At 48.1% G+C, this 13,754-nt stretch overlaps 1 protein-coding gene across 2 annotated transcripts; it reads right to left on the minus strand.

Moving 5' to 3' along the window:
• Positions 1–10,600: 10,600 nt before the first annotated feature.
• On the minus strand, positions 10,601–13,434 carry Tnfsf9 (TNF superfamily member 9). 2 transcript variants are annotated; one of them, XM_029565489.1, is made up of 4 exons: positions 12,956–13,434; positions 12,032–12,065; positions 11,287–11,365; positions 10,601–11,065 (listed from the first exon to the last, which is right to left on the minus strand). In XM_029565489.1, exons 1-4 carry the CDS (start codon positions 13,316–13,318, stop codon positions 10,957–10,959), a joined length of 585 nt encoding a protein of 194 aa, XP_029421349.1. In that variant the 5' UTR covers positions 13,319–13,434; the 3' UTR covers positions 10,601–10,956. The 2 variants fall into 2 exon arrangements, with proteins under 2 accessions (XP_029421349.1, XP_008835458.3); XM_008837236.3 differs by having other exon boundaries at positions 10,601–11,365.
• Positions 13,435–13,754: the final 320 nt, after the last annotated feature.

The raw sequence follows: 13,754 nt of genomic DNA on the forward strand, positions 1-13,754 counted from the left end.
TCTGTGAAGCAATCTAATAAATCCCCTCTGATAATTAGCAATACTCAGCTAGTTCCATTCCTGCAGGAATCATGACTAACACACATTGTTTCAATAGAGACTTGATTGTCTTAAGTCACTGGAATTACTCATTACTACTAGACTTATCTTTTCATATACTTATTTTTGCAGAGCTGTGGCTAGTACCCAGACTCTTTCTTTGCACATGCTAGGCTGTCACTCTACCCCTGAGCCACGCCCCCAGCCCCTCACTGGGGATTCTAGGCTGTCAATCTACCCCTGAGTCACGCCCCCAGCCCCTCACTGGGGATTCTAGGTTGTCACTCCACCCCTGAGCCACGCCCCCAGCCCCTCACTGGGGACTCTAGGCTGTCACTCCACCTCTGAATTACACCCCCACGAGTTGAACATCTGCATATGAGAACTCCCCTTTTCTTCCTCTTTTGCTTTCCTTCCTCCTGGACAGTACCACCCACATTCCAGGCTGGCCTTCCCTGTTCAGAATGTTGATCATACACCTCAGTCTCCTCCAAAACCAGGTCTGGCGGACATACCTAGAAGTGTTTCATAAGCACCCCTCTCTATCCAAGTCAAGGTGACAACCAAAACCAGTCATCAAAGCTGGAGACATGACTGGGTTGCTAAAGTACTTAGCAAGCAAGCATGAAAATCTGAGTTGCCCCCCCCATCTATGTGACTAGCCCAGCAGGGTAGCATCGGCTGGTTACCCAACAACACTGGGGAGGCAGACACAAAAGGGTCCCTAGAATTTGCTGGCCAGACAACCTAGACAAACCAGTGAGCCCCAGGTCCCAGGGAGAGACCCTGTCTCAAAAAACAAGGTGGACAGCTCCTGAGGACGGACAGCGAAAGCTGACTTCTGCATGCACATGCACTACCTAATCCTGTCTCAGAAAAGTAAAAAAGAAGAAAAGCAGGGAAGGAGAAAGGAATGGAGAGGGGAGAGGAAGAGAAGGAGCTATAGAGAAATAGAAGAGGAAAAGTTTATCAGAGGGTAGTCTTATTCCCCATCATCCCAAGTGCATGCACCAACATGATGGGGTACATTCTTTTGGTAGTAAATCCAGGGAGAAGGGACTATGATGAAAAAGGATTGTTGTTATTTGAGTTTTTTTTTTTAATTTGGTTTTGTTGTCTTGTTTTTTGTTTGTTTGTTTGTTTGAGACAGAGTCTCCCTGTAGCCTCAGCTAGCCTGGAACTCACTATGTAGAACAGGCTGACCTAAATCCCACAGAGATCTGCCTGCCTCTGCCTCCCAAGTGCTGGTATTAAAGGTGTGCACCACTACACCTGGCTTGTTTCGTTTTTAAGGCAGGGTCTCATATAGCCCTGGCCATCCTCAATTCATGGTAATCCTACCTCAGCCTCCCAAGCACTGGGATTATAGGGATACACCACCGATAACAGCTGAGGGTTTCTGGGTTTTGTTTTTGATATTTTGGGCTTTATTTTTGTTTTGAGACAGGGTCTCAAGTAGCCCAAGCTGAGGATATGTAGCTTTAACTATGTAGCAGAGGCTGACCCTGAACTCCTGATCCTCCTGCCTCCACCTCCAGATAGTTTGGAAGACAGATGTGCACCACCATGCCTGGTTATGTGCACTGGGGATGAACCCAGCTAGGGCTCCCTGCCTGCCATGTGCACACTCTGCCAACTGAGCTCCATCCTGGCCCCTTTCACATGTGGTTGGTCTTTCCCTTTTCCATGGTCATTCACCATCCTGACAGGAGTTGGTTCCGTTTTCATTTCCCAGTGTATGGACATTTTTAATGTTTCCAGGTTTTACCCTGTGAATGAACAATGTCACTATAAATATTGCTATTCATGTGTCTTCCAAAATATGCACATACTTCTGAAAACAACAATTTTAGATTTTGACACAGGATCTTGCTGTAGATCTGGTTGGCCTAGAATTCACTATGTAGCCCAAGCTGGTCTCAAACTCATAGCAGTCCTCTTGCCTCAGCCTCCCCAGTGATGAACAAGAGATATAATTGATTTGATCATTTAATTTTCCCAGGTTAAAATTGATTTTAAAAGAGGCCACTTAATCAAAAAGCAAGAAATTGAAAACACATGGACACATGGCCCCAAATGTCTCCATCATGGAACAACCCCATGAAAACACAGGGACACATGGCCCCCCAATGTCTCCATTACGAAAATGTCCCATGAAACCGTTTATAACTCCAGTTCCAGGGACCTGATGCCCTCTTCTGGCCTCCTTAGGTATTGCACACATAGGTGCATTTACATACACACAGGCAAAACACTCAAACATAAAAATAATTTTGTACTTTATTTATTATTTTTATTTTATGAGGGTATTGTCTGCATGTAGGTAGGTGCACCCATGTCATGCAGTGCCCACAGAGGTCAGAAGACAGAGCATCAGATCCCCTGGAACTGGTTGGTTGTTAGCCACCATGTGGGTGCTGGGAATCAAACCTGGGTCCTCTGCAAGAACACCCAGTGCTCTTAACCACTGAGCCACCTCTCCAGACCCAAAATAAATTAATTTTTAAGAAATTAGCAACACAGTATTAACCTAAAACATAAACCACAGCTCTCTAGCAAGTCCAAAATAAATCCCACAAAATCTTTTACATTATCTATTTTTCTCACTGGGAATTAGAGCCCGACACATGCTAGGCAAGTGTTGTACCACTATGCTACATCCCCACCCATTTTCTGTGTTTTTGAAAAATAGTCTCCCTCTGTAGCCCAGGCTGGCATCAAACTCAGAACAGTCCTTCTGCCTCAGCCTCTCAAGTGCTACACCACCAGCCCTTAGTATGTTGCACAAAATCTTTCTGTGTATGCATACACATGTGCACACATGCATATGGAGGCCAAAGGGCAACCTTGGCATGGTTCCTCAGGAGCTATCCAACTTTTTTCTTTGCTTGTTGTTTTTATTTATTTACTTTTGTTCTATGTGTATAAGTATTTTGCCTGCATGTATGTAAGTGTACCACATGGGGTGCAATGTCAAGGGAGGCCAGAAGAGAATGTCAGATCCCCTGGAACTAGAGTTGCAAATGGTTGTTAGCTGTCATGTGGGTGCTGGGAACTGAACCTGGGTCCTCTGCAACAGCAACTAGTGCTCTTATCTTCTGAGTCTCTCCAGCCCCTACTTTGTGGTTTTTGTTTTTGTTTTTGTTTTTTTATTTTATATGTCTGAGTGTTTTGCCTGTATGTGTGTAAGTGCACCCATGTGGTGCAATGCCTGCAAAGGTCAGAAGAGAGCATTGGATCCCCTGGAACTAGAGTTACAGACAGTTGTTAGCCACCATGTGGGTGCTGGGAACCGAACCCAGGTCCTCTGCAAGAGCAGCCAGTGTTCTTAACTGCTGAGCCATCTCTCCAGATCCCCCACTTTGCTTTTTGGACTTTGTTCTTTGGGTTTTTTTGTTCTTGTTGTTGTTGTTGAAACAGGGTCTCCCTGAAGCCCCAGCTGGACTGGAACTCACTATGTAGATGAGGCTGGCCTCAATATCAGAGATCTGCCTGCCTCTGCCTCCCAAGTATTGGTATTAAAGGGATATACCACTTGCCTGGCCCCTTTAAAAATATTTTTAAGGACCAACTTTTTGCTTGCAAATTCTATTTGTCCCAAATCATGAGAACACAATTCAGTTAAATATTTTTATATTTTCCTCTGCTTTCTATGTTTTCGCATGTTTGTGTGAACTGCATGCGTGTATATGCATGGTCACATATGTGTCGGTACATGTATATGTGCAGGTGGCGTGTGTGTGTGCACATGTGTGGAGGCTGGGAGTTGACCTCAGGCATCACTCTCCACCACTCTCTGCTTTATACATTGGCAGGCTCTCTCACTTGAACCCAGAACTTGCCCATCTGGCTGGTCTAGCCAGGCAGCTTGCTCAAGGGATCCTCTGTCTTCACCTCCCATGTCCTGGAATTACAGGCATGAACCCTCACCTAGCACTTATGTTCTTGCTGGGTATTTGAACTCCAGCCCTCACAGTTGTACCACAAGCTGTTCATCTGCTGAGCCATCTCGCTGGCCCCTCACGTAGTTTCTAATACTAGATCTTTGCATCTAGAACTGAGTGTCAGAGACTCAAAAGGAATTCCAAAGTGTGACCAAAGAGAAAGGAGTTATACTCCATGATTTTTCCAGGTCACCAGAGAGAAATCTGATTGGGATTGTGTGGGAATAGGAATGTTCTAGAAAGGCATTACCTCCAAGTTGGAAATGAAAGCCACACAGTTCACAAAAGGTCCCTGTGCCCCAGGAGACATGCTTTGCTTCCTGCCACTGTGTCCTGCAGCTCCATTGGTCTCTAAGTTCACAGAGGGACAAATACAGCATAAAAACCACAGTGATTCCTCAGAAGCGGAAGTCAAGGTCGGTTGATCACTTTGGGCATGTCAACAAAGAAAGAAGTCACACTTCATCCTTAGTGTAAGTGTGCACAACACCAACAACTGGACTGGGCCTCACAGCAGTAACGAGGAGTGCAGTGTGAGAGATCCCTAAGCGCACCACAAAGAATCGTCAAGGGCAACCCCACTACTCAGGACGATGAGGCATGAGGATCACAAGTTCAAGGCCAGCCTGGGCAACTCAGACCCCCAAAAAGAAAAGTACAAAGGAGGCTGGGGATGTGGTTTAGATGTAGAGCCTCTGCCTAGAATCCCCCAGTGAGGGGTTGGGGCGTGGCTAGAGTGACAGCCTAGAATCCCCAGTGTGGGGCTGGGGGCATGGCTCAGGGGTGTAGTGACAGCCTAGAATCCCCAGTGAGGGGCTGGGGGTGTGGCTCAGGGTAGACTGACAGCCTAGAATACCCCAGTGAGGGGCTGGGGGCGTGGCTCAGGGGTCAGCACTTGTCTAGAGTGCAGGATGCCTTGCAGATCTGATCTTCAGCACACCAGAGATAAATAAACCAGGCTGTGTGCTCTCTCAAGTTCCTCACTTGTAGCTACTTTTTGGAGCTCCCATGATGCAATTACATCCACTCAGGGCAGAGAGGAGAACCTTCAAAAAACCACCTCCGGCCTCGTGATCAAACCTGGTCAGAGTTCTCAGTTCTCTTGGTAACTGACTCTCGGTTGTAGCGAACATTCCTGACCACAACTTCTTACTTCCTTTGCGGAAGACATTCCCTGGCATTCTGATCTCTTTTCTCTTTAGTACTGAGGGTGAAACCCAGAGCCCTGAGCATGCCAGGCAAGCACACAGATGGATTTTTGAGATAAGATCTTGCAATGTAGCCCAAGATGGACTGGATCTCCTGCCTCAGTCTCCCAAGTGCTGGGATGACACACACGTCATAACTGACTTCACCCAGCTCTTGTCATCCATTTACTGCCTCTCCATCTTCACTGCGACAATCCATGCATTTGACTATCATCCCTCTTCTGGAATATTCCATGGCCTCTTCCATGGGTGTCGGCCTCCAGTTCTCTTTCCTGCACCCCTTTCAAACTCTTCCTTTTACCTAAGCAATCTTCCAACAGGCTAGCCAGATGTTTGATCTGTGTGGCACTCCTCTGTGTGTGTGTGTGTACCACCATGTCCAGCTGTTTTGTTTTTAATTGTGTGTGTGTGTGCACGCGCATGCACACACGTGCATATGAGTTTAATGCCCTCAGAGGCCAAAAGAGGACATCAGATTCCCTGAAACTGGAGTTACAGATGGTTGTTAACTACCACATGGGTGCTGGGAACCGAACCCATGTCCTCTGCAAGAGCAACCAGTGCTCTTAACCACTGAACCAGTTCTCCAGCCTGTAATTACAAATTACTTGGCTTAGGGATCACAACCTGTGTCCCAACAAGCCAGGTTCAGCCTCTGTTCCTCAATAAGTCAATTAAAAAAGTAGGGCATGATGGGGCATGCCTTTAATCCCAGCACTTTAGGAGGCAGAGGCAGGCAGAGCTCTGTGAGATCAAGGCCAGCCTGGTCTACATAGTGAGTTCTAGGACAGCTGGGGCTACAGGGAGACTATATCTCAAAAAAAAATAAATATAATAATAATAATATTAAATAAATAAGCCAAATTAATATTGAAAAACAGGCAAGGGAGATTTCATCAATGTGGCCACACATACTGGGAAGAGGAACAAAAATATTCTTTGTCACCCTCCCAGTCCACCTTTGGGAGGGGGCTCCTAACGTGAGGGTTAGGGTTCAAGTAGAAGGGCCGAAGCATGCTTAGCTAAACAGGCAGCCATGCTGAGGTCCTGCCCATCACCTCTGGGATCCCGATTCTTCAACGTCATCTCACCAGTTGTAAATCTTTTTCAGGAGACGAGTTCCTCCACTAGTGACCCTGGGACTTCAGCCAGTTCCTCTCTGCAGGAGATTCCTGGGGAAATACTAATTTCTTGAGTTCCATTCTTTAAATAGTCCCATTACCCAAAGAGGGAAGCACAAATGTCTCTTTAGAATATACCCATCCCTTCAGACAGGCCATCACCACACCTGACTTTTCACATGAGTGTTAGAGATTCGAACCCGGCTCCTCACGCTTTGCCTCCAGCAAGTGCTTTACTTAGTGAACCATTGCCCCAGCTTCATCTTTTATGATAAGGTGGTGCTAAAATTCCTCAGCATAAGCAACACCCCTTCCTCCCTTGGTCCCAAGGACAAACCAAGGTAATATTCCACCAAAGTACACTCTGGGAAACCAGTTACCACTTACTGAGTGATGGGTGAGGGTTTACTTACAGGAATGTGAGTGCTCCCCACTAAGGCTGCACCAAAAAGCCTTCACCCAGCATGGATGATGGCTTCCCCATATCCAAGCAGCCGGAGCTCCTCCCTTAGTGTTCCTCAGTATACATGCTCTACCCTTCCCCTAGGCAGCATGCAGTTAGGGCCAGATTGCCCACCACAGATTGGGAGTGTGGCTAGGTACTCAAGTGAGGGTTCCAGGACCCTCCCTGCCTCTACTTCAATTTTGGGTCATCAGTCAACAAGCCCAGCTGTGGAGCTCTTCCCAGTGTGGCCACATGGAATCGGGTTCAGTTGAGCTCAGGAAGATGGTGTCTGTCTGTCGAAGGGCAGTCCTGTACTGCGTAAGGTTTGGGGCTGACATCTGCAAACGTACCTGATCTTTCAGCTCCCCCTACCCCGCCCCCGCCCTCCACCTCTGGACTTTTGCACGTGTTGCTGGGAACTCTTGAAACTGTCCCTCCAGGGTCTTATTAATCCAATAATTACAACCTCCATGTTTTAGGTAAGCGCCAAGTACTGTCATGAAACCTCTTATCTTAATGTTCCTAAAAGCCCATGACAGAGAGATCAACTTTGAGATTTATCATGGTAGACACTAAGCCAAGAGAAATCAAGGCACTTGATCAAGGATGCTAGGCAACTCTAAAATGTGCACCATAGTTGGGTGTGCTGGTGAACACCTTCAACTGCAGCACTCAGGAGGCAGAGTCAGGCAGAACTCTGTGAGTCTGGTCTACACAATGAGTTCTAAGCCAGCCAAACAGCAACAACAACAACAAAAGATAGAGAACAATAGAGATACCAGGACATCAACTCCAGGCCTGGAGAGAGAGAGAGAGAGAGAGAGAGAGAGAGAGAGAGAGAGAGACAGAGACAGAGAGAGAGACAGAGACAGAGAGACAGAGACAGAGACAGAGACAGAACAAAACACTGTAATACTGTTTTCTTATGCAAATATAGATTTATATATATATGCATATATTTTTGTTGTTTTTGTTTTGAGACTGAGTCTCCCTGTAGCCCCAGCTCAAAGTGCTAGGATTAAAGGCATGTGCCACCATGCCCTGTATATATTATTTTTTTACAAGAATGTATTCAGTGCTGGAGCTGAAACCTAAGGCTTCATGCACACTAGGCAAGCCCTCCCACCACTGAGCTCCAGCTCCAGCCTAGGCTTGCTTTCACAAGATTAGATAAAATTTAAGGGCTGGGCATAGAAGCAGAGGCAGGCAGATCTCTATGAGATCAAGGCCAACCTGGTCTACATAGTGAGTTCTGGGGCATCTGGGGCTACAGGGAGACCCTGTCTCAAAAAGCAAAAATAAATAAAATTTAATGGTGACAATGAGGGGAGGAGGGTTAGCTCACGTGCATGTCAGTGACCTGCACAACTTCTTTGCTAAATTGTTGGTATTAAAACACTCAACCCCGGTCTGGAAAGATGGCTCAGCGGTTAAGAGCACTCTTGCAGACTCAGGTTCAGTTCCCAGCACCCACATGGCAGCTAACAACCCTCTATAGTTCCAGTCACAGGGGATCAGACACCATCTTCTGACCTCTGAGGTCACTGCACTTGCACACATGCAGGCAAAACACTCGTGCACATACAAAAATAAATAAATGAATAAATAATTTTTAAAATATTTTATGTATTACTTTTATTTCATGTGTATGAGTGTATTGCCTACATGTATGTGAGTGCACCCGTGTTGTGCAATGCCACGGAGGTCAGAAGAGGGCTTCAGATTCCCCTGGAACTGAAGTTAAAGACGGTTCGTAGCCACCATGTGGGTACTAGGAATTGAACCCAGGTCCTCTGCAAGAGCAGTCAGTGCTCTTAACTGCTGAGCCATCTCTGCAGCCCTAAATAAATAATTTTAAAACTTTAAACTTGACCTTCTTCCACTCCCTAGTCTCTGGGTTGCTGAAAAGACTCACCTTGAAATTCAAAGCCCATCTGGTACAGCACCTGGCCATTTCTGCTCTGCCCAACGCTAAAGTCCTGTGGTGACGTCACTGTTAAATACAGAATCCACCAAGTTGGGACGCACAAAGATATTTCCACTTCGAGAAAGCAAGCTGGGTAAGTAGCCTGAAGTGCAGAATTAGAAACTGAAATGGAAACTTTTTTAAAAAAGAAAATCTGTTGAGGTTCAGGGTAGCTGTGGGTTTGAATTCAGATGACTCACCCAGAACAGAGGAAATGCACATTTCAGAGATGCAGAGTTTACAAATGCTTTGCTGTGTTCACTGGCCCCCTTCCCCCAGTCTGAGACCTGGTTTATATCACCCACAGGCTTCAGTTACTGGGGTGCCTCAGACATGGGAGGAACCTAGCTCCCAGCATCCCAGGATCCCCAGATTGCAAAATTAGTTATATGTCTGTTTGTTTGTTTGTTGTTGTTTGGGGTTTGGAGGGGGTGTTGGTTGGTTGGTTGGTTGCTTGCTTGCTTGCTTGCTTGCTTGGTTTTTTTTGAGACAGGTCTCCCTGTAACTCCAGCTGGCCTGGAACTCCTTATGTAGCCCAGGCTGGCCTTGATATCACAGAGATCCACCTGCCTCTGCCTCCAAGTATTGGGACTAAAGGTGTGCTCCACCTCACCCAGCTATTTCTCTTTTTTGAGACAGAATCCTTTGTAGCCCAGACTGGCCCCAAATTCATTTTGTAGCTGAAGATGATCTTGAACTCCTGATCCTCCCTGCCTCTACTTACTGAGTGTTTAAATTGCAATTGTCAGGCTGATTTGTGGCATTTCTGGTTGCTGGATTTTTGTCTGTTTTGTGCATGTGTTTTGAAGACAGGATCTCATGTAGCCCAGGATGGCCTTCATGTCACTATATACATATACCTATATGTATATGTACCTATATGTGAGATAGATAGGTATAGATACAGATAGATAGATAGATAGATAGATAGATAGATGATAGATAGATAGATAGATAGATAGATAGATAGATAGATAGATAGATAGATAGATCCAGGATGACCTTGAACTCCTGGACAGACAACCATGGGGCTGATTTATTTACTAAATTCTTCCTCATTACACCCTTGTCTGTAGCTATTTTGCTCCTACAGGCTCTGTCTCCTGGTCTAATAACACCTAGACACCAACTCTGCCATGTAAGAAATCCTAGACTTCCACATCAAAAAGCAAGAAAACAATAGATCATTAGCTTTGCCAAAGCTGGGTGTTTTCGTTTTTCATTTGTGTTTTTCCTGGCTTATTCACAGGTGGGCTCACAGAAACTCAGATGGCACCTGGGAGCTAGGACAAAGGGGTGTGCTAGAGCGCTTGCCTAGCTCACTCCTGTCATCTCAGGTAGAGGCAGAGGGATCAGCAGTTCAGGGTCACCCTAGGCTATGTAGCCTGGTCTGTATACAGGAGACCCTGTCTTAAAAAAGGGGTGGGTATTGCAAAGATGACTCAATCAGTTAAAGGCTTGCCTCACAAGCATGAGGACCTGAGTCATTAGATCCAGGGACATTAGATCCCCTGGAACTGGAGTTACATATGGTTGTTAGCCACCAAGTGGGTGCTCAGAACCAAACCTGGGTCCTCTGCAAGAGCAGTCAGTGTTAATCTCTGAGCTGTCTCTCCAGCCCCTAGATATTCTTCTTTGAGGCAAGGTCTCTCATTGAATCTGAAGCTCACCTATTTGTCTAGACTGGCTGGCCAATGAGCCCCAGGGATCCACCTGTCCCCATCCCCAAGCTCTGGAATTACAAGTGCAAAGTCTGCCTTTTTATACAGGTGTTGTATGCAAAAACATGCATGCTTGCATACTCACCTATTGACATGCAAAAACTGAAGGTAAAAACCAAAAATAATAAAAATGAAAAGAACTTGTTTCTCAATACATTTATTTCTTGAATATTAATATAAATAAAGATTCTTCTCTCAGAACCTTTTTTTTAACCCATTTCTCATTAGCACCTGTCCAAGGAGTAGCTAATGCTATAAATGAAATAATATAGCTTGAGCCTAGGCTCACAATAAATAGAGTCCGGCTTGGGGCAGGAGGAGGTGGACAGAGTCCTGGGAAGGAGGCGATACCCCTGCTTGGGCCCCATGAGAAATAGCAGCTCGGGGTCTCAGTGGGGGGATCACATGGAAGGGAAAGGCTGGCAGCAGGCATGTCCAGCCTTCATGGAGACATTAGCTCCACTGGGATTTGGGGGTTCACACAGAAGAGTCCAAAGTTGGTGGTACTGAGCTTAGACAGCTCCCAAGATTTGTGTGCCCCATCTGCTCCATGCAGATGGGCACTCAGACCCACACTGAGCCGGTGGTCCTCCCGTAGGTACAGCAGGTGACTCCAGGAACCTGCAACCACAGAGGCCTCCATGGAGGACGGAAACAGGTTCACAGTCAGGGCAGGGTTGTGCAGGTCAGCTATTGGAGGCTGCGGTTGCAGAACAAGGGAGACCTGGCCTCGCACCCGGCGGCTTGTGTTTGGGGACAGTGTGGGACTCAGCTTCAGTTCTAGGAAGACGAAGTAGAGGCCAGCCTCAGGCACCACCAGCTCTTGTGTGGCTTTGTCATACCTCAAACCCGGTGACAGGTGAACATTGCGGATTCCCTCTTCGTGGTACCAACTCAGGGTCCCGTTCTTCAAAGATGCTTCTACCAGAAAAGGAGTGGGTTGTGAGGATGGTAGGATGCCAAGAAGGTGGATGTGGGGAAGTGGGACTGTGGGACTTGGGGAGGAGAGGAGGGGACAGAATTGAGGAACGCTGAGGGAGGAGAAAGGTGACCCAGAGGGAACACAAATTCAAGGAAACCAACGTGGAATGACACGAGACCAAGTGTGGGTGGCAGAAGCCTTTGATCTCAGGTCCCTCTATGAGTTCAAAGTCAGCCTGGTCTACACAGTGAGCTCTAGGCCAGCTGGGGCTACAGAGAGACCCTGTCTCAAAAAAAGCACTGGGAGGTAGAGGCAGGAGGATCAAGAGTTCAGGGTCAGCCTGGCTGCATAGGGAGTTGAAGTCCAGCCTGGACTACATAGAGGGAAGGGAGAAAGGACTGGACAGGAAGGGGAAGGAAGAGAAAGCCCTGGGATTGAGAGAGCTGGAGTCTCCCAGGCCAAGCTGAAGGTGAGAGGTTCCAAGTCCTGAGACCCAGACCTAGCCACCAGGATGGGAATCAAGGTTCCCACAGCCAGAGAGGCTGAAGTGGTGATGGTGATGGACAGAGGTGACTTGGAAGCTGCGGACAGACAAGTTACAGGTGCAAAGCCCCCACTTTTCAAATTCCCGACAGGGGTCGCTGAGAAAATGTCAGGACACTCACCAGAAGCTAGCAGCTTGGCAAACACTGGAGCACCCTGGGGAGAAAGAAGATAGGAGTGAGAACAGAGGCTGAAGCTCCCACACACACCCACAGGTCCCAGACAATGGGGCTCCTCACAGGGGACGCCACCCTGAGCAGGACTCAACCCTCAACACTCCCAAACCCAAAGAACACACAGGTATTTAATGCCCTGATCTATCCCAGCCACACAAACCCTAGAGGATGGAGGGGGATCCCCAAGACCTGGGAGAGGAACTGGGACCCCTCCCCAGAGGCCTTAGGGTGAAGGAACACCCCCCAACTTCTGGGAGAATAATGAAGCTCTCTAGGAGTCAGCAAAGGAATCGGTGGTCCCTGGTGCTCCAAGGCAAAATTGTAAAAGTGCCTTTGGAGAATGTGAAGGTTACAGAAAGGGTTTGCATCTTGTTCCAGGGACACAGATAGGGACCCCAGAGGGCACAGGGTAAAAAGGGGATGCATCTCAGGCTGGAATGGAGCCCTCAAGGGTCCCAGACGAACAGAGACCCTAGGGGCATAGGGTAACAAAGGGGGTGCTCCTCCGTCCTGGATTTCCTAGTACCCTAAAAGGATGGTAGAAAAAGGAGGACGCACTCCTTAGTCACACACAAAGAGAATCCTGAGTAGACAGTGGAGTATCTTTTCCCAGCTATAGAGGGTGATTTTGTGGGCCCTATGTCCACAAATTGGGGTGCCCTCAGTCGTAGGCGGGGAAGGTAATCCCTGGGGGATCCTCCTCCCGGACCCCTCATGTATATTAGAACAAGTAGGGATGCAGGTTACAAACGAGGTCTCCCACCCAGTGCTAGAAGAAGGGGAGCCCCAAGAGAGTCAATGGGGTGTCCTCCCTTAGTCGGAGCGGAGGGCTGCTTACAGAGGGTAAGAAAGGGGTGGGACGTGTCTCACCTGCCACGTCGTCGCATTGAGGCAGCCACTGCGGGCAACAGGGGGCCCCGGGCTGGGCAGAGTGGGGACGGTGGACGCAGGAAGGGTCCACGTGCGGGTGAAGGAGGCGACACAGGTGGCAGCGAGCAGCAGGACCGCGGCGCCCAGGGCGCAGAGCAGCGAACGATGGGAACGACCGGGTGGCACGTGCGGCCCTGGGGCCTCGGGATCCGGAACAGCAGCGAAGTGCTCTTCAAGCTTGCCGAGAGCAGGGTGCACTGGCCGCGCAGTGTCTGAGGGGTGTGCATCCGCCGCGTGTGCATTATGCCGGTGCCCTGCATCCGTGGGATCCTCTTCATCCAGCGTGCTCCGGTCCATGGCCATGGCCGGGCAGCGACTGTCACTGTCCCGATATCCGCGCTTTTATAGGCCATCAAGTATTTCTTTCCGGGGCGGCCCGCGGGGATCCCGGGCTCCTCCCTCCAACCCACGACTACGGGAACTTTCTCCCCTCTCACCCGCCTCTCCTTTCTCTCCCGGCTTCCAGACCCTGACCTTGCCTGGTTCCTCTTCCTTTTTCCTTTCCTTTCCTGGACGGTTGGTTGTTTTGTTTTTTCTTCATTGACGTGTGTGTGTGTGTGTGTGTGTGTGTGTGTGTCCACAGATGTGACCGTCTGCTCCCTCCCTGGCCTCTCCTGGATTCACTCTGTCTCCCTGTTATTTTTCATTTTAAATTTTTTATGTTTTGCTCTGTTTTTAAGCCATGGTCTCCCTGTAGCCAAGGCTGTCCTGCCTAGATATGTAGATCCCACGGGAGATT

The sequence above is a fragment of the Nannospalax galili genome, unplaced genomic scaffold (assembly GCF_000622305.1).
Source record: "Nannospalax galili isolate Female #2095 unplaced genomic scaffold, S.galili_v1.0 scaffold77, whole genome shotgun sequence".
Taxonomy (NCBI): domain Eukaryota; kingdom Metazoa; phylum Chordata; class Mammalia; order Rodentia; family Spalacidae; genus Nannospalax; species Nannospalax galili.

Coding starts and splice junctions, on each gene's coding strand:
- Tnfsf9 (XM_008837236.3), bottom strand. CDS start 13,318: ATGGCCATGGACCGGAGCACGCTGGATGAAGAGGATCCCACGGATGCA. Junction 12,066..12,955: donor TCAATGCGACGACGTGGCAG/GTGAGACACGTC, acceptor CTTTCTCCCCAG/GGTGCTCCAGTGTTTGCCAA. Junction 11,366..12,031: donor TGCCAAGCTGCTAGCTTCTG/GTGAGTGTCCTG, acceptor CTTTTCTGGTAG/AAGCATCTTTGAAGAACGGG.